The sequence below is a fragment of the Syngnathus scovelli genome, chromosome 5 (genome assembly GCF_024217435.2).
Source record: "Syngnathus scovelli strain Florida chromosome 5, RoL_Ssco_1.2, whole genome shotgun sequence".
NCBI lineage: Eukaryota > Metazoa > Chordata > Actinopteri > Syngnathiformes > Syngnathidae > Syngnathus > Syngnathus scovelli.
In genome coordinates, this window is record NC_090851.1 from 13077492 (window position 1) to 13097149 (window position 19658).

The 19658-nt window shown below is 41.1% G+C and overlaps 1 protein-coding gene and 1 long non-coding RNA gene across 3 annotated transcripts; one reads left to right on the top strand and one right to left on the bottom strand.

The window, feature by feature from the left end:
• Window positions 1–831: 831 nt before the first annotated feature.
• On the bottom strand, window positions 832–18495 carry ppp1r12c (protein phosphatase 1, regulatory subunit 12C). 2 transcript variants are annotated; one of them, XM_049721704.1, is made up of 20 exons: window positions 18132–18494; window positions 16136–16310; window positions 15928–16058; window positions 14396–14514; window positions 13396–13555; window positions 13147–13291; window positions 12985–13059; window positions 12827–12906; window positions 11287–11399; window positions 11133–11200; window positions 10624–10757; window positions 10431–10518; window positions 9580–9697; window positions 8974–9089; window positions 5012–5055; window positions 4217–4250; window positions 3900–4004; window positions 3313–3363; window positions 3185–3235; window positions 832–2050 (listed from the first exon to the last, which is right to left on the bottom strand). In XM_049721704.1, exons 1-20 carry the CDS (start codon window positions 18338–18340, stop codon window positions 1964–1966), a joined length of 2103 nt encoding a protein of 700 aa, XP_049577661.1. In that variant the 5' UTR covers window positions 18341–18494; the 3' UTR covers window positions 832–1963. The 2 variants fall into 2 exon arrangements, with proteins under 2 accessions (XP_049577661.1, XP_049577663.1); XM_049721706.2 differs by lacking the exon at window positions 3900–4004 and having other exon boundaries at window positions 18132–18495.
• On the top strand, window positions 18335–19385 carry LOC125969532 (uncharacterized). Its single transcript, XR_007481613.1, has 2 exons — window positions 18335–18476; window positions 18934–19385. It is a non-coding gene; the product is annotated as an uncharacterized lncRNA (long non-coding RNA).
• Window positions 19386–19658: the final 273 nt, after the last annotated feature.

Genomic DNA, 19658 nt, shown 5'->3' on the forward strand with positions numbered 1-19658 from the left:
AGTGGAGGTTGTTTTGACAGACTACTTGTCAGTTGTGCGCACGGCCAATGCTCCCCCAAATGAACCCTTTTATAATTGCAGGGTAATGAATGTTTGGAAAAATTGGAGGAAAAAACAAAAAAAAAGCCTGAAGCCTTATCACAAATGATCATGTCAAGAAAATAACAAATGTTTGTCTTCTTTGCTTTGGTGGTGTTCCTCTTTTGCCTTACTGTAGGCTACACGTGCCCCCTGCAACACCTCCCAAGACGGTTCCAATTGTGTCGCACAGTCAGCAAATGCCCGCTGATGGGAGTGATTGATGGTGTGAAGTTCAGCCGCAAGCCTTCTTTTCCCTTTTAAACGCAGTAACAACAACTCAGTATTTCATACAAAGACTGTTTTGAAACAAATGTGACTGGTAACCAACCCCAAATTAACTTGTACTGCACCAGAGCATATGGATGTAGAGCTTTTTTTGTTTCAACAAAAGCTATTGTATGTATTCCTGCGCCATACATTCCTCCACATTGTATAGTTCCTATGAAATCACTGGCATGCTGGTGGGGTTGTACATGATGTCATTTGTGATTGTTCTTGGTCAATAAAGATTTTGCTCAACTTGGGCTCTTAGTTGTAGTAGTTTGACTTTAACGGCATACACATTATGGAACTCAGGAGAAACCACAACCTCCAACAATATTTGCTAAAGATAGTATGGAATATCAAATAAATTGCTGGGGGGGGTAACAGAAGCTATATGGATCTCTGACAGTGTTATAGCCTCCCCTTGGCATCCATTCCTGCATAAACTTAACAAAATATTGAAATGCAAAGAAAAATTAGTCAAAATCATTGTATGTTATTGTTTACCAATGTATGTATGTTATTGTTTAACAATATTAATCCGTCATAACAAAATAGAGCAAATACTTGAAGGCACAGCATTACAATACTTGACATGCAATGTGTTTCATTAAATGGCAGTACGGTAAACAGTGGACAGGTTAGCCCTTATTGGGCCTTGTCAACTTAACAGTAGAAAGACATTCCAGGGCAATTACTGTACTTTGCTTACAAGCTGAGGCATTCAGCAACATCCAGTTTAAAGAAAGTAATATGAAATGACAATGATGTCAAATGCCGCTGTTCTTTCCTGTATGTACACCATTTACACATTTGTACACACACAGAGAAAAACATTTTACACGCTTGGTCCACCTTTGCAGCAGTTTAAAAGGAAAAATCCAGACTCATCCCAAAGAGTAAGACAGGCTACACCACATTCATTCATTCAATTTGGACAGGATTGGCACATATGCATTTTTTCATTTTCCTAGTAACCAAGAGTATTTTTCACTTCAACCTTTGAGGTCAAAAAATTAATTAGCATGGCTTTTAGTCTCTTAACACAGGGATTGTCAACTGGTGGTCTGCAGCCCCGAGTGGTCTAAGGAAATGGAAAATAATTCACATTTTAAAAAATACAATTAATTTATTTTTTCAACTTGATTTATTTTCCAGCTAATTTTATGAACCCAAACTATGCCAAATATAGCTGAGATTCCCAAAATAGACATACCGATGCAAATAAATAGCCTGTATAAGTCTATCCTCCTTCGGTGCAAGATTTAATAATATTCCGCCAAAGCAGTTGTCCCAAAGTTGCTTCTTGCTTATAATGTTGGCCCCTTGCACAAAACCAGTTGAAAACCCCTGCCTTAACACAAAGTTTAGACAAACAAGGAGTGAAGCACTTAAAACATTCCAGTTAAAAACAACAAATATAATGGAAGCTAAAAGAGAATATGAACAGGAGAACGCCCCCAGTCCACAGAAGGTGCACTTCAGCTTCTCATACAGTAAATCTGCAAATAGCCCTGAAATTCTGTTCCGTTACCCTTGGATGTGTTTGACATGGTTGTAACTCTGCTCTGTCCTGTAATACATTAAGGTTCCTTTTTTGGGGGGTGGGAAAGGGAACTCATCTGGACAGTTTGCTGATAACGCGAATGAGCGCAGCATTCTCATCCTTGAGCCTCTGGTTGTCTGCTTTCAGGTCTCCCATAACCTTCAGAAAGAACAAAAAGCTGGTGTCAAACCATTACACAAATTATTTAGAAACTTATCTGACAGAGGAGATTGTCTTCTCTTATTTGGAGATTGTCACCGGGCATCGTAAAGAACACCACTGTGGGTATCTTTGGTCTTGATTTAGGATGCTTCAATGTTTCGGATGGCTTCCAATAGACTACTTTGCTTAGCGGCCTGAGATTATGTTGCCACGTGGCACAAAAAGGCACGTGTAGTTTTACACAATGCACACAATTTGTTATTCCATTATTTTATGGCTCTAGGCCATAAAGTGGTTTCTAGTGATTGGAAAATTAAGTTTCAAGAAACGTGTTGTATTTTTTTTTTACTCCTCTAGATGGTTTGAATAAAGGAAAGGGCAAGGCTGTACTCTCATATCAATGGTGAACAGAGTGCCATCTGCAGGGGCAAAAAACCCCCCCAAAAAACAGCCTTTTGGCTAAGAGAATTGATTTAGCATGACGTGTGTCCGTCCATCCATCCATCCATTTTCTGAACCGCTTAGTCCCCACGGGGGTCGCGGGTGTGCTGGAGCCTATCCCAGCCATCATCGGGCAGTAGGCGGGGGACACCCTGAATCGGTTGCCAGCCAATCGCAGGGCACACAGAGACAAACAACCATCCACACTCACACATAGGGGCAATTTGGAGTGCTCAATCGGCCTACCAAGCATGTTTTTGGGATGTGGGAGGAAACTGGAGTGCCCGGAGAAAACCCACACGGGCCCGGGGAGAACATGCAAATGCCACACAAGGAGGGCCGGAGGGGGAATCGAATCCGCACCCTCCTAACTGTGAGGCGGACGTGCTACCCAGTGCATCACCGAGTCACCATGACGCGTGTCATTTAACATAAAATTACACACAGCATGCATTTTTAATGAATTCCAGGATGTACCCCAGTTCTCTGCATAGCGGATGCATGAGAATGAATAAAGGGACAACAGAGAGAACATTTAACTCAACTATTATTTGAACGACAAACTGGACTGAAGTGTCCCACTTGATGGAAAAGTTGTTTTGTTTTTACACGTGAGCATCCAGCTCTGCTTCTTCATGTGAATTGTACTTATTACTGTAGCGTGCTAATCATTGTGAAGTCAGTAAGAACCTTCAACTCGTCTTCCAGTTCTACTGCTCTCCTCTGGAGGGCCAACTTCTCCTAAAAAGGCAAAACAAGCTCAAGTGAGTGAGCTAGAAGAAAGACTTCTTCCTTTCATCATTATCAAGTGTACTTACAAATCTCTCCAGCTCCAACAGGGCAGGTCTATCTGTGCTGCCGTCTTGACTCTGTCACAGAGAGCAATTGTCAAGTCGTGTTAGAATCACAAGTCAAACCCAGTGCAAGTCCAGCAATTTTTTTAAAGTTAGAAACTTTCTATGAAAATGAAAATTTGTAGGAATGAACCAAGATTTTTCAAATTGAAGGTTGCCTCTTAAAAGATAAGGTAACAAAATATTTTATATCTTGACGAAAACACATTTCACAGAGTGATGCTTTGGTTTACGAATAACCCAACCCAAGATTTTCAAGTAACAAACTGGCACTTGTATTTTTTTTTGGGGTGTTTTTTTGTGCTGAGCCATATTTTGAAGTTTCCAATACAATGCCATTGAGTGAAGTGAGGGGGGGAAAAGTCGCGAGGTGATTCTGAGGAAAGTTTTCTGTTTGGAATATTTCCAAATGTTGCCATCTTAATGTCTCATGGAACTCTACCGTAATCTTTCTGGAAATTTTGCAACCTACGACTAGTATAGCTATCCAGGTTCATACAATCCAGTTAGCTAAACTTCTGTTTCCAAATCAAACGTCAAACTGGCCTGACCTGTCTGAGTCTTTCCAGCTCCACTTTATTTTGGCTGAGCAGCAGTTCCGTCTCTTGCAACTTGTCCTTCAATGCCAGGTTCTGCTGCAGTACCTGGAAGTAGAGCTGGAGGGGGAAACCTATGAGTCAAGGCTCACTATAGTCGGGTTCTAATGAAGGTACAGAGGTCGGCACGTATACAGTAGGTGGAAATATCTTGGTGATCATTCCAGACATCCAGCAACCTTTATTGAAAGTCAAATCTCTTTTATAACATTCCTGTGTTTCCTTTTTAGGTATGTGCAAACATCTGCATGGGGAGGAGCTCAGACACGTACCATCCTGTAGTCAGCGTCCTCTAATCCACTCGCACTGCAGAGGAACAGAGAACTCTGATTACATGTCTTAATTTTTTTTTTTCCCCTAATGAAATGCAAAAAGAAATCTCTCGATAGGGAAGCCGGGCGCACATATAACATGGACACAGACATCGGAAAGATCAACTACAGCGACAGGACAGATAGTAAATCCCCCCCAAAGGATTTAAAGGCATGACTCAACTTGATATACAGTATTGACTTGATGTGCTATTGACAACACAAGCTATTCTGGCATGCAAGAAGCTGCTATCAGTCATGCATATCAGTCATGCAATGGTCTAGTCTGAGCTTCTGACTCCATGTTAAAACGCAAATCCAAAGGCACTTATTTGCAGTACTGTCTTGTCTAAAAATATTTTTAAAAAAAAAACAAAAAAAACATTTAACTGCATCAACAATAACAAAATGAAAACGAAAATTACTTTAAAAACAAAAACTAACTGAAAGCAAAACACATTTTTAAAAAACCTAATACTAAAACAAAACAAACTAAAACTGAAGTGTTTTGGGAAAAAACTATAACAAAAACACCCTGACAACTTACTAAAATAAAAAACGAAACTCAAAGCAAAATTAACTCGAATTAAAATTCCAATGGTAGGGGTTGGGGTGCTACTGAGGTGCTGAGTCAGGGCCTACGTGTGGAAAGCAGTGCCCACCATGAATATTTTATCACAGCAGATTATGGTGAAAAAAGAAAAAAAAAAAATCACAATACGGCGACATTATAATAAACATCACAGTAAAACTTACACGGAGGGGTTGTTTTCATCAAAATGAGCATCCTCATCATCATTCTGAAACACAAACCGGTTGTCAGTGACACACCTTGGACAATTTTGACTACCGTATTTTCCGGACTATAAGTCGCTCCGGAGTATAAGTCGCACCAGCCATAAAATGCCCCAAAAAGTGAAAAAAAACATATATAAGTCGCTCCGGAGTATAAGTCGCATTTTGGGGGCAATTTATTCGACAAAATCCCACACCAAAAACAGTCATGAACGAGCAACAACAGACTAAACGATAGCAACAACAGGCTAAACGATAGGTATGCTAACGTGACAAACACAAACAAAGAGCTGAGAACGGGCCTGACGTAACATATAGAGTGATTAAGGACACCTATTACATGAATAACATGTTTATAAAACCATCAGTGTCACTCCAATTCATTAAATAGCAACAACAGGCTAAACGATAGGTATGCTAACGTGACAAACTCAAAGAGCTGAGAACGGGCCTGACATAACATATAGAGTGATTAAGGACAACTATTACATGAATAACATGTTTATAAAACCATCGGTGTCACTCCAATTCATTAAATAGCAACAACAGGCTAAACGATAGGTATGCTAACGTGACAAACACAAACAAAGAGCTGAGAACGGGCCTGACGTAACATATAGAGTGATTAAGGACAACTATTACATGAATAACATGTTTATAAAACCATCGGTGTCACTCCAATTCATTAAATCCATCGATCGTTCTTTGTCAACAATGGGTGCGCACGGCTGAGGGCGCTTGCGCTTCAAAATATTCCACAGGCTCATATAACGATAGATAAACTATATTTTAAATAACTATAATACAAGCCAATACTATTATCAAACCATCCGTGCACTTTAATTCCATTAAATCCATCGATCAAATTCCTCGTCCTTTGTCAACATCGCCGCGCGTGCGCCCTGACGTCAGCCTCGTCTTTATTCCACAGATCTACTATATAACTATATTGTAGCGTTAACAAAGTACAAGGATAGACGTAGGTTTGGTAAACGGCTCTTTATTAAACAAAACAAACTTCCAAGCGTGTGGCGGCGTGGACTTCCAGACAGACCGGGCGTGCGTAATGGCCATGTCCGAGCCCCGCGCACCGTTCGCGGACAGCCACTCGGCCGAGCGTCGGCCCCCGACTCAGTAGAGACCGGGCGTGCGTAAAAGCCATAATAGTTTTTCAAACCTTCTATGTCACTCCAAATCCTTAATTCCTTCAAACTCTTTGTCCTCCGTGTCACTTAGAAATGATCACCGCTAATGATGGTAGTCCTTGTGTGGGCACGTTTGTATGTAAACAACCGGCGCGCCGCGCTACTGACGTCACTTGAAATAGTAATCCATTGGTACATCACGGTTCTCCAAACTTTCTTTCTGCTGCTCGATTACTGTTTTCAGCTGCATATTTTACAACTTGAAGTTTGTAACCTGCAAAATATGAGTTTCTTTTTGGTGCCATTTTTCTTAAGCCCACCCAGTTGATGAGTCACGGCCAACGGTAAAATTTAGAGCGCCCTCATCCAGTTTCGTCTGAAAATATAATTTTTTTGGGTTGTTTTATCAAAGTCAAAGTCTGCTTTATCGTCGATATATTTTTTTATATACTAAGACACACAAAGAGATTGAAATTACATTTCCACTATCCCTCGGTGAGATAGTACACATATGCATACAAGCAACACAAAAAAAACCAAGAAGGCACTAACAATGAATAAATAAGAGTATTGAATAAATGATAAATAAACAAATAATAAAAAATAATAATAATAAATATAAGAGGAGCAAAAATGGAGCAAGTGTACATACAGCAGACAGTGGACTTGGATATGGTGCTTTAAAGTGTTAATTGCTTTATTTGATGTTTTCTCTATTTTTTATGTTTTGAATATGTTCAAGATAAAGAAATAAAAGCATGTGAAGTGATCAACTATACTAAAAATAACATGGGAAGTGGTCAACTATACTTGTAAGTGATGTCTTAATGATCAAGTAAAAATTTGTGAAAAAAACCATATATAAGTCGCTCCTGAGTATAAGTCGCCCCCCCACCCAAACTATGAAAAAAAACGCGACTTATAGTCCGGAAATTACGGTATTTTCATTAAAAGCAGGCCACATCTATGTTAGTTAAGTCAGTTTGTATTATAAACCAGTTAGAAAAAAATCTAGTGAGGTGGGCACCAGGTAGCCCTCAAGGACCACATGACAAAGTCACAGGGCCGTTCTAAAAATAGCTCAATAGTGATGGAACATTGTGATATTGGGGGGGAGGGGTTGTTGTATAAATTGATAATTTAAAAACGTAAACCCTCGCAGAGATTTAAACACAAAAAATATATAAAAATATACGAGAAATTTCACCACGGCGGTACTTTTACTCAAGCTTGGGTTAATGGATGCATTTCGAAATTTAGGTGCTCAGGCTGGTTGGCTCGCTGGGTAACATCACAGCCTCATAATGTAGAGGTCAGGGTTCAAATCCTGCCAGGGCAGATGGCCCACCTCTGGGATACAGGTGGTTTGTGCCTGAAAGGGCTTCAGGAATGAAAGTTGCTTCTTACTTGTTTCTAAGCACAGCTACAGTATACTGATAGCCGGCTAACTTATATCTTGTTAGCTTTACCTCATCAGTATAAGTAGCATACTGGTCAACTTTTCAGCCCAATGCGCTGGGTATACATACATAAATAAGAACAGATTGGGGTTGGTCCCCCTTGGACCCTACATCAAATAACACGCAAGAAGTAGCTTTCAGTTTCAAAAAGGTTGGTGAGTTCTGATTTTAGTTGCTTATGTAATGTTAGCCTGCTGGGTGATGCTCATTATCTTTGCCAGAAGCAGCAAATATTTTCTGGTCCTCTGCCTCATGGTTTTCTGGTCCTCTTCCTCATGGTAAAAGTTTTTGAGTCTTTGAAAAGTTGCATGTTCTCCCCATGCCCCATGTTTTTTTTTTTTTTTTCCAAGATACTCCTTTTGTTCCCATAATCCAAAAACAAGAATGGGAGGTTGACTTGAAGACAGTGAAAAACCCAAAGGCATGAATGCATTTTTCTTTTAATTGACTCACTTCAAATCAGCTAACAGGCTTCAGCTCACCCGTGAGTCTAAACAGGGTAAGTGGTGGAAAATGCATGCATATTTGTCAAATGTTTCTTTATGTCTTTTTGTAGTATGGGATCAATGGGCCAAGAAAGTTTGTATTCACCATTGTGAAAATGATGTACAAAAAGTCCCAAAGTCCCAATGATCATCGTCACACACACATCTGGGTGTGGTGAAATTTGTCCTCTGCATTTAACCCATCCCCATGTGATTTTGATCCATCCCCTGGGGGAGAGGGGAGCAGTGAGCAGCAGCGGTGCCGCGCTCAGGAATCATTTGGTGATCTAACGCCCAATTCTAACCCTTAATCCTGAGTGCCAAGCAGGGAGGCAACGGGTCCCATTTCTATAGTCTTTGGTATGACCCGGCCGGGGTTTGAACCCACAACCTTCCAGTCTCAAGGCGGACACTCTACTACTAGGCCACTGAGCTGTTAAAAGAAAGTGGACTTGGCGTATCCTTGAATGGTTTAGGAGTTGACAACCAATTTTAATGTCCATTACAACCACCTACACCAAAGGAATGGAAAATTTGAATTACAAATGATAAACCCCAATTTAGTATTTTTAGCACTTTTTCCGTTAAGAATTAACTTTAATGCTGCCAAAAAAAAGATCACATAGATCGTAGCTATCATGGAGGCCGACCCAAAAAAAAAATTGGAAAAACATGTTAACATCCCCAAAAAGTATAAAAGTACAAATTTGTGAATGGCAGACCAGCAGTAGCTGTAAAGCAAACTTCTGAGGTGGCAATACTTTATGCAAAACGAATCAATTGATTGGCTGTGAGGTCTTTGCTGTTTTTGTTTGCATGAGCGTCTTTCTCACCTCTCCACCCGGATGAATGACACCGGTGGAGCGCCTCTCTTTTCTCGCTCGCCTCCTGTCCTTCGCTCCCAGACGCCTGTCGCCCTCGGGCTCCTCCTGCTTCACTGGGTCTGTATCTGTAACGCATGAAGAAGGTGCTTTAAATACTGGGAGAGTTCACTATCTTGCTCAGGGAAACTTGGTCACAATGGCCAGGTATCACCCCCCCAAATTCTGGGTTCTACAACTATTTCATTGTTATTATCCAAGTCTAATCTGTATTCAGAATTTGTTTTGTTTTTTACTTCTTCCTACTGTGATTGAACATTTGTATTGAAGGACGCAAATCCATAGCTCGTTTTCTTTAGTTTTTCTTTTATTTGAGTTAGGTTTTGACAATTTTGTGTTGCTGCGTTTTGTATTATGTTCAATCGCTGAACTTGGCACATACAAACATCTTGATTTGTCAGAACAAAAAATTGGTGAGCACTGATGAAGGAAAAAAAAACAATGATATAACAAAAAAAAACATATTTCCTCATTGTTTCTATGGCACAACAGCATAAATGCTAAATTGAACAGAAAAAAACCTGAGTAGCGATAGAATGTTTACAGAAACAAACTCACCCCTCTCAGCTAGAGTGAGCGTGATGATGGGGCTGACGGGCTGAACGTTACGAGGCAGGGGATCAGAAGCCTTCGACATGGTTTTCTCAGCTTCCTTTAGGTCTGTTAAGGTCACACCCTGCAAAAGAGCCAACCACAATTCACAGAGAACTTTCAGTTGAGAAGACATGACAAAACACAATATGTTTTCTTGGCATTTAGCTCCAATGTCAGTGAAGTCGGTCTGCATCAAGAGGATTAACCCAAATTATACTATAGGAGACAAATATCTTTGTCACACTAGTCACAGCTGTAGAGGTTTCACTGCTACTGCAGTTACTAACTAACTGATGAAGTGAGTTGCTTCATCTAATTTCATTAATTGACATTTATTGTGGAGTCAAATGATTATTGTTGAAAGTAGTAAAATAATAACACTGCAATCCAGTACTAAAAACAGAAGGACAGTGGTGAAAGGAAAATAATTGGGCCTGTAACTACATTCGAAGTGTAATTATGGCACAGTGTTTGATAATACACACAGCATGTCATGAGATTTCAAGATGTTGGTACAATAAATCTGCTGTGTAGCCTTAAGAAAAGAACTTGCCAGTTAGGTAAAGCTTCATTTTGCTAAGAAAATTCAAGGTGAGCCAGGTTTACATTCTGACTGATGATTTCAATTTAGTCTAAATTAACAACGTAACCACGAGTGGGGTGTGCAAGCATTTGACGTGTAAGGTTTGCTGCATCTGCTTGCTCCTCTCAATCACATTCCAGACATTCAACAACTTTAAAGCTGAATGGACAGCTGTAGACCTAAGTGCAGTGCGATTCGCTATAACGATACACTTCAAATCCCCTCTGCATACCTGAGTGGAGCGGCGGGACTGGCGCAAAAGTCGAGAACGAGCTTTCCTCTGAGACTCAGACTCCTCATCTCTGACTGGAGCCTGAAACCTGAACAAATGCAAAGGACAATACCGCTAATAGCCACACCTGCACCAAGTAAACAATTTGGAGCATTCCTTGTAGAATTGATCAGATAATCGGTATGTTTCCTACTTGCGCCGCTCAGTAGTAGGTGTGTTGGGACTCTCAGACGTGCTTTCCCTCGTTTGTGGGGTGGGCTGGACCCTCGCAGTGCGAACTGCCTTGTCCTGTTCCCTATTATCCTCGCCGCCTCTCTCGTCTGATGTCTACATTGCAAAAATACATACAACCACAGATTTCAACAGTTATTCATTTATTCGAATTGGGACAGTATCATCCTAATTAAAAAAAAAAGGCACAACACACAAGAGCATTCAAACTGTTGAATGAGACTAAGTGTAGAGTGCGGAAAGTGAATTTTTGATCTGCTCAATTTGAAAACGTGATCACTTAGAAAGGAACTACACAAAAGTGCATTGTCTATAGTTCAAAATGTGTGTAAATTCATTTTACAACTCCCTGTAACCTTATACATATGTATATGAGCAATAACCAAACCAGAAATCTTGAACAGGTGTCATGACAAATGAAATCTTTTTGATATACTGTACAGTGATTGAAGCAAGGCTTTTAAATCCCACCTTGTCAACTGGACTGGCTGCAGACGTGGTCCCACTCTCAGTGTCTGGACTGGACACGGTGGAGCTCTCTGGAGAATGACAACAAACACTTGGTTGCGCCTCAACACAGACAATAATGGAAAACAAATTATTTTTACAAGGCAATTATCATCACCTGGACTGCTCTCCTTGTCCTCACTTAGCTCCAGGCCTCCTGAGACACCTCTTTCTTTCGATTGGTCTTGAAGGTTCAACTTTTCTTTACTGCTCATTCTGCACACTGAGCTCCTGGTGGCAACAATGTAGAGGCAGAAATGAGCATGCAGTGTGTTTCATTGGGTTTTATAGGGCTGCTCGGTTATGGGTAAAAATCATAATCACGATTATTCTGTTAATATTTAAATCATGATTATTTGCACAATTATGTTTTTAAAATTGGAAAAACAACAACACTCTGTCAGCGGTGTTGGGAAAGTTCATTTTCTACACAAACTGGTGGAAAGCTCAGTTCACAAATTTTAAAATGAACTTGTCAGTTCATAGTTCATGATTGAAATTTTATGAACCAAGTTTATGGTTCCAAAAATGAAAAGTTTATAATTCTTTTCTTCCCCCCCAATCAAAAAAAGTTGCTACAAGCTGTTACCCCCTGGCATTTTCTGATCGTTTTCACACATTCCATTCACAATCACATGTTCTTGTTTGTTAAAGAACCAGAAAACGTTTAGAATTTGGGACATATAAGTGCAAAGGTAAAGGTGCAAAGCCCAAATAAATAACTAAAACAGAAACAATCTCTTTAAGAGTAATTTGTGGTTCAATTCATGTGGCTTTGACTGGATGATATGCCGTTTGACAAGAAATAGCAAATCTGTTTGTCGCGTGACATGAGTTTTTATCGAATGGAGCGTCTGCCATCGCACCGTGCGACTGTTTGTGACCGGGGTTGCCAAATCCTTTCCCCCGCCTATTTAAGCCTCGTTTACAGTGTGTTTAGTGTGTTTTTTTTTTTTTGAAGTCTAAGAAGAGAAAACCTAAGTAAACTGACGTTCAAAACAATTCAATGGCCCCAAAATGAGCGTGTTCACAAAAAAACAAACGGAACAAAAATGTGCTACATTTAGTTCACGTTCATCCAAAATATGAACGAGTTTATGATGCGGTTGAGTTGCTCATGCGTATCTCAGAACACAAACACCAAATAACAATTTTTCTTTGATTCTATGAATTTGGAGATCGTCTGGAGCTTAAATCGTGATTATGATTAAAATATGATTAATTGAGCAGCCCTACTGGGTCTCATTAAATTTTTGAATGAAAATCTACGATTAAAAAAAACCCTCAAGTTTGTGATGTCTTACGGACACTGTCCAGTAATTTCACTTAGTGAGGAATTGACATACAGAAGAATAGCGATATGAAGATGATATCACATGTCAAAATAGGGCGGTGGCCATGAGAAGACACTTGTGTTTAAAGAGGTCGAAAACGTTTTAAGAGTTTGACAATTATCTATTTACTAAAACTTTTTTTATACCGCTCATCCTGTTCAAGCATTAGCCAATCCCAGTTTGGGTGTGAGGCAATGTACACTCCTTGCAATGACCACCAGTCAATCACCGGTCAATCATTGTCATCAACTCTAATGTTTGAAAGACGGTAACAGAGCTACATTAGATGTTCGCCGGGCCTAAAAGTATTGGATAAATACAAACCTCCGTTTTTTACTTTGTGCATTTACAGTGGTAGCACCTTGTTGGTTTTGCCGTTCTCGTATGGACTGCTCGTTGCGCCACTGTGAAGATGGTTCAAGACACACAGATGTTAGTGATCTGGGCACCTGACTGGATTCATTCAGGAAAAAATGCCTCACATTGGCTTGTTTCAGAGCTAATTCCTCCAGGAGCTCTTCCACACTTTCATCTGCTACATCCAAAGGCGTCTGACCCTGCAGAATACAAGATAAACCAAGTTGAAATAGTCCAGAATACAAGAACAATTCACTTTACATGAAAATCAAAAAGGGAACCCTCACTGAGCTGCTGCGGGCTTCCATATTGCACATCTGCTCAGCTAAAATGTGACAGGCCTCCCCCTGACCCCAGTGTGCAGCAGCGTGTAGAGGCGTCCACCCATCAAAGTCCATGGCCGACACATCCAGCCCACATTGACAAAGTAGCCTGGAGATCATCAAATGAAAAAGAGTGTCACGGGAGATTTTCTCACTTGAAGTACGATGGCTCAATGCTTCTCTCCTCTCTGAAAATTGTCAAAAGCCTCCTACTTGAGCGCTTCCACGTAGCCTTTGGCCGCAGCCACGTGGAGAGGAGTGGCTCCAGTTCTTGGATGTCGTATGTCAGCAGGTGGTCCCTCAGTCAGCCAGGTCCGAGCGTCTGTTGTGATCTGCTCTTCCTCTACCCGCTTTACGGCCTCTAAATCCAAACCTAAACACAAGCAGAAAACCAGTATTTTCAAAACAATTAAATTCAGATTCAGTTGAGACTTCTATTGAGACAAGACAAAGGCTTGATGAATGACCCCAAAGTGCTTAAAACTAATAAAACCATTTATTAGGGCTATACATGATATCAAATCCAAATATTTGTACTCTGATCAGAATGAAATCTTAAAATATGTTTGTGTATGTATATATTCTGTCACTTGAGGAATGCCAAAGCCCAATGTAGCTATCTATGTATGTATGACATAGCTATGTGGGGAATGCACATGCGTCATGTGGTGGCAATAGCGTTTGCCTGTATGCAAATAGTTGGTCACCCAACGACCTCCAACTAAACTGTTCAGCAGTACGGTCTAAGTAAAGCCCTTCTAGGCAGTGTGTCAAATCAGTCGTTAGCCTCTTTCACAATACCACTCGAGGCAAAACAATTTTTATAGTTTTTTTTTTTTTTTTGGGGGGGGGGGTCACTCACACACACATTCACACCGTGGGAATTGAACTCACAGCGTCGGCACACAAGCCAAGTGAGTGTACCCCTACACCATCAGCCACTCCCAAAAAGTTGGTTGGCCAGAGAGAACGTTTCCTCAGCTGGTTAGCTTTTGTTAGCTTTAGCTTTTGTTAAGAGGCCGCTAATGCCTGTTGATGTGGAGGATTTTATTCTTGGTAAACAGTGGCAGGCAGCCACTGAGCGCTGGTGACTGCCTGCCACTGTACTTTACAGTTAATTAGGATTAAGTTTGCAAATAAGTGAATGTGAGGCTTTGTTAATACATTACATAAAGTGAGCTAATATGTTGTTTGGTCGTCAAAAAACATTTACCTTGTCTCAGAGTGTATTCCTGGAGAAGGGCCTCAGTGGTTTCATCCAGGGCGATGTCCACAGGAACGTCACCATCACAATTGACAGCAGAGAGAGAAGCTCCATGCCGCAAAAGGAAACTGATAATCAAGCGCAGAGCGACAAACTGTTTAAAAATTAATAAATTAGCTGTTAACAGAAAACATCAATGCTAACACAAAGGTTCTTTGTCGAGTTATAATATTGCACCATGTGTTTTCGTTTCTTTAAAACGGTTTAAAATTCTACACAATGTGGTACGGCCAGCATGTTCATTCTTTAGCTGACATGTTGTCCTGCCAAACACAGTCAGCAACAATGATAGCATTGTTGATTGCACAAATAGCCTGGCACCCACAGAACACTATGGCATCAAGACACTGTTTTATACAGTGCATCGAGAAAGTATTTGCAGTGCTTCACTTTTTCCATACTACAATACAGCCTTCTTACAAAATTTGAAAAATGATTATTTTCCCTTTATCAATTCTGCACACATCTCTTAATGACAAAGCTAATCTTTTTGGTGGTTTGGATTTTTGCAAGATGATTCAATATTCAATATCCCATTTGAAAAACTATACAATCTTTGCCAAGAAGCTAAAAATGGAGTTCAGGCGATTCCTTTTTCCACTGATGATCTTTGAGCAGACACGATTTGAAGAGGCACACAACTATGCAAGTAAAGACCCGCAGTTGGCAGCGCCTCTCGGGGGACAACTTGGTATGACGTCTACGTTAATGTCTGTAGACCTTTGTGACAGGATTATTTAGAGCAGAGGTTGGGGCACAAAGTCATTTTTGTCACAGGCTACATAGTAATTATGGTTTCCCTCAGAGGGCCTTTATGACGATGAACCATATGATTGCCTCATATGTAGTATACCACATGTATGGAGCAAATCAATGACTAAGTAGCTTTGAAACCAGAATCTAGTAAAAAAAACAAAAAAAAAAAACAAAAACAAAACACGTTTGTAAGTGGGATCGGTAACAATGCTTGCAATATATCAACATGATTAAATGTTAAGTCAATTTGGCCATTTTAGCAAGAAACATTAAGTCAACACACAATCTTCCACTATGAAGAAGTTTGGAGATGGCCCAGCCTGTGGAAAGATTTGAAAACGGCTGTGCAGCAATGGGCCTCATCAAACCCGATGGTGCCTGAGAAATGTTCCTAGGAGCAATAGGCTCAACGATAGGTGTGTAGTTTGTGGGATCAGACTATCAAACACTGGAATTCCTGCCAAAGTTGTGTCCAAAAAGAATGTTGGGAATACTGATGCATACAGTGATTTCTTATTTCCATTTTTTGAATAAATCAGCAAACATTTAAAACAAAAGACTTATTGCGTGTAGAATTTCAAGGCGTAACATGAAGTGATTCCGTCTCGCAATAAGGCTGTAAAATGCCAATATGTAGGCAAAAATGAAGCACTGAAAACTTTCCAGATGCAGAGTACAATTGGTACAGCCTTGCAAACATTAAACAGTGTTGAAGAGCAACCTACTCTGCTATATCAGGGTAGCCGCAGGAGGCAGCGACGTGTAGGGGTGTCCAGCCCTCACTGTCAACCTGGTTCACATTGGCACCATGCTCCAGAAGAAATGACACCATCTCCATGCTACCATCGATGCAGGCCTTTGCAGGATTCAATTTTAAAAACAAGTTTTAGTATCAGTAAGGGAATAAAACTCAGGCAGTAATAGCAGCTTCACCTGATGTAACGCAGTTATTCCATCAGCATTGGAGCAGTTAACAATTTCTGGTCCATCCTCCTTGTTGCTGCTCATTGTGTCCTTGGCCTCTTGGAGCATCACTCGGGCCTCATCTGTGTCTCCGCTGGCACACGCAGCCAGGAACTCTGCAGCTCGGTCAAACCTCACCCGTTTTCTAAATAGTGTGACGGACAGAATGTAGGATGAAGACTCACTTAGTATTTTCAGATTTGATTATTTTCAATCCATCCATTTTCCATGCCACATTTCCTCATTAGCGTTGTGGGTGAGTCGGTCGGAGCCAGCTGACTTTAGGAAGGGGTCAGAATGGAGCCGACATATTCACACTGACATTGAGACCTACAGATAATTTGGAAAATTCAATGATCTAATATACACACATGTACAAAATTATTGATTTCATTACAGAAACACACACAGAAACTCTGACCACTCAGAGTCTCTAAAGACTACCTCGTTGGTCGTGAGATTTCATTGTACCTTGCACAGGCTCAAGACACCCTGTGCCAGATGCGGCAAAGCAGACCCAGAACATAGCAAACATGTTTCATAGAGAGTGTTCTTTTCGCTTCACATTAGATTTTTGCGTTTGTGGACCTCATGTACCTTGCCCAAAAGTTCCAGTTTTCCCTTATCGAAATGCCCTGTAGTGTTGCGTAGCACAGCACAGCGTATCGCATCGAACTTGAGGCAGAGCGGGTGAACACTAAGACTCACGAATATATTATTTTACTGATTCCTAGATATTGTTAGATTAACACGATCAGGGTCTTACAAATATGAATATCAATATTGACAATAAAGCATACTATTAAGTTAAGTTTAATTTATTTACATAGCCATTAATCAGAAAAGTGTCTCAAACCCTGATTGAAAATAAACACAAATATAAAGATATTTTAAGACTTCCTTGTGATCGTTTGATTAATAATGAATACATACAATATATTTCATTTGTTTTTATTAGGCTATTTCATTATTGGACATCAAGCTTCCAATCAGGCAATGCTGAATTTTACTATGAGCCATCATTATGTTTTCCCAAACCGAAAGGTTTACACAGAAAATGTTTAGGTAGGTATGCGTAATTCTGTACCGCTTATCCTCACAAGGTTCGTTGGCGCGCTGAAGCCTATTCCAGCAGACTTTGGGCAGTAGGCAGGGGACAACAGTAACTGGTTGGCAGCCAATAGCAGGGCACACATAAACGGACAACTATCCACAATTACAGTCACACCTACGGGCAATTTCAATCAGCCTACCAAGCATGTTTTGGGAATTTGGGAGGAAACCAGAATACCCAGCGGAAACCCAGGTAGGCACAGGGAGAAGATGCAAACTCTACACAGAGAGCCTGGAGCCGAAATCGAATCCACAACCCCTGCACAGTGAGGTGGACGTGCTAACCAGTGTTCCAGTACAACCATGTTGTAATTATTTTGGTATTTAATGCAAATATACATAAACATATATTTGCTGTCTCCATCGTTTTTAAGCACACCGGCCTCATCAATGCGTGTGTGAAAATGTATTGAAAACGAATCCTTAGAACTCCAAAGACTAGTAGCATACACAATATCACTTTCACAATAACAACACTATCTCTATGTACTATACAAGGTGCCTGCAATTGAACGATGTGTAAGATCCAGCAGCGTCCCTGTTGAGCAACGGTGTGACATAGCGCCAACACAGTGTCAATACAGTTTTGGCCATTGTGCCCCATCACTAATGGCTTGAAAAAAAACATTAAAGGCCTTCAGAATTCTTAGACCTACCACTTTTTTTTTACTGTAAAATGGCTTTAATGCATAGGAACTGTGCTGTACTAAGGTAAAAGACGTGCCAATGTATCTCATTTGTAGTTCACATACACAGGTCCACGCACGTTCTTCTGGTTGGACCTTCGGGCAAAGCTAACCAGCAGCTAGCAGACAAGTTGTGTTTAAGTGTTCCCCAAAGAGGTTTGACTTACCTTCTCTTGAGGAGCGGGCTGCTTTCATCGCTTCTCGAAATGAGCTGCTCACTTGGCGGCTCCTGCAGTTCGGCCTCTGACTCCTCGGTTCCTCTTTCCACGGCATCGCCTCGCCATCTCCGCCGGGGCAAGGCCGACGCTTTGTCGGTACAGGAACCGGCCCAGCGCTTTAGCTGCTCCCGCCGCTTGGACTTCGCCGAGTCGCCCATTAGATTATCCAAGGAGGACCGTGTTATTGGAAATAAAGCATAGCCAGGAAGCGAAAGACACACCCTCCATGCGTATTCTTTCACTTCCTGATCTGGCAGTGAAGCCCCAGCTCGTGCTTGTGCTCGTGCGATGTTGGTGAGCGAGTCGCGCGCACACAGCTTCACACGTCACAAGCGTTGAACAGTACAGTTGTACAATAAATGAAATAACTGCTGGAAAAAGTGCAGTATAGCATTCAGCCCATTCCTGACAGCAAATGTCAAATAATAGTAATCAGACTTGCTGACATTGTGTCTTAAAGTTCAAATGTTATTCTCAATGAACAGTTGAACAAGAGGCAAAAACGGGTGTCTGATTTTGTGGTTAGGGTTAGTGGTGGGAACTTGTCCTGTATGAGCACACACGAGCCGTACTTATTTAAATGTGAGAGTATGCACTCTTAAAACTGCAAGCTTAAAAATTCGACCGACCCAGGAAGTTGGGTCAATTTGTCGGTCATAGTTTTGACCCAAATCGGGTTGTTTTTTGACCCAGCAGTTTATCTCATTCTTTTCTCCTTTCTCTTTGTCTGTAATGTGATATTGGCCCGCAGCGATGTATGGCCGCGGTCGGGCCCGTCCCAGGTTCGACCGTCCACTCAGCGCCGCCGTACCCTAGTGGCTACGGCTTCTCTGCGTGTGCAAATCGGCTAGGCATGGGCTGATATCTTTCCTGTGCTTGGCCCTGGCCGTCGGGAACGGCGTGACTCGGCCGTCCTGCTCATCCGGCTGTTGCTGACCAGCTTCGCGAGAAAGACCCAACCACCAGAACAGCTGCACTCAGCAACGACATCCCGTGGAGAAGAGACAGACGGCCATCGACCAATCATCACACAATGTTTTTACATGTTTGAATATTCATATTGTGTTCCTTTATAACTGGGCAACCCGGAAGAATGTGTCGTCTTGATGGTCACAAGAACACACGAGTTTTAGTGTGAGGGACCCGGGACCCAGGCGCCCGTATTAGCTTGCTTTGTCAGGAATAAACAATTGGTAAATTCGGTCTGATTGATCTACTGGTCTTCTCTTTGACAGAACGAACTCGCAAAATTGTTAGGTGCGCCAGTGTGTGGATTAGGACATAGCAACTCATGTGTTAAGTGTTGGTCGCAATTTGGAGTCAGATCAATAACTAGAATCCGTAGCCTAACACTATCTATCTATCTATCTATCTATCTATCTATCTATCTATCTATCTATCTATCTATCTATCTATCTATCTATCTATCTATCTATCTATCTATCTATCTATCTATCTATCTATCTGTTCTCTCTC

Excerpts from the sequence above, each read along its gene's own strand:
- ppp1r12c (XM_049721704.1), bottom strand. The coding sequence starts at position 18,340 with ATGGGCGACTCGGCGAAGTCCAAGCGGCGGGAGCAGCTAAAGCGCTGG. Across the intron at positions 14,515-15,927 it reads GGCTACCCTGATATAGCAGA|TTTCCTTTTGCGGCATGGAG; the intron begins GTAGGTTGCTCT and ends CTTGATTATCAG. Across the intron at positions 3,364-3,899 it reads AGCTGGAAAGACTCAGACAG|AGTCAAGACGGCAGCACAGA; the intron begins GTCAGGCCAGTT and ends TCTCTGTGACAG.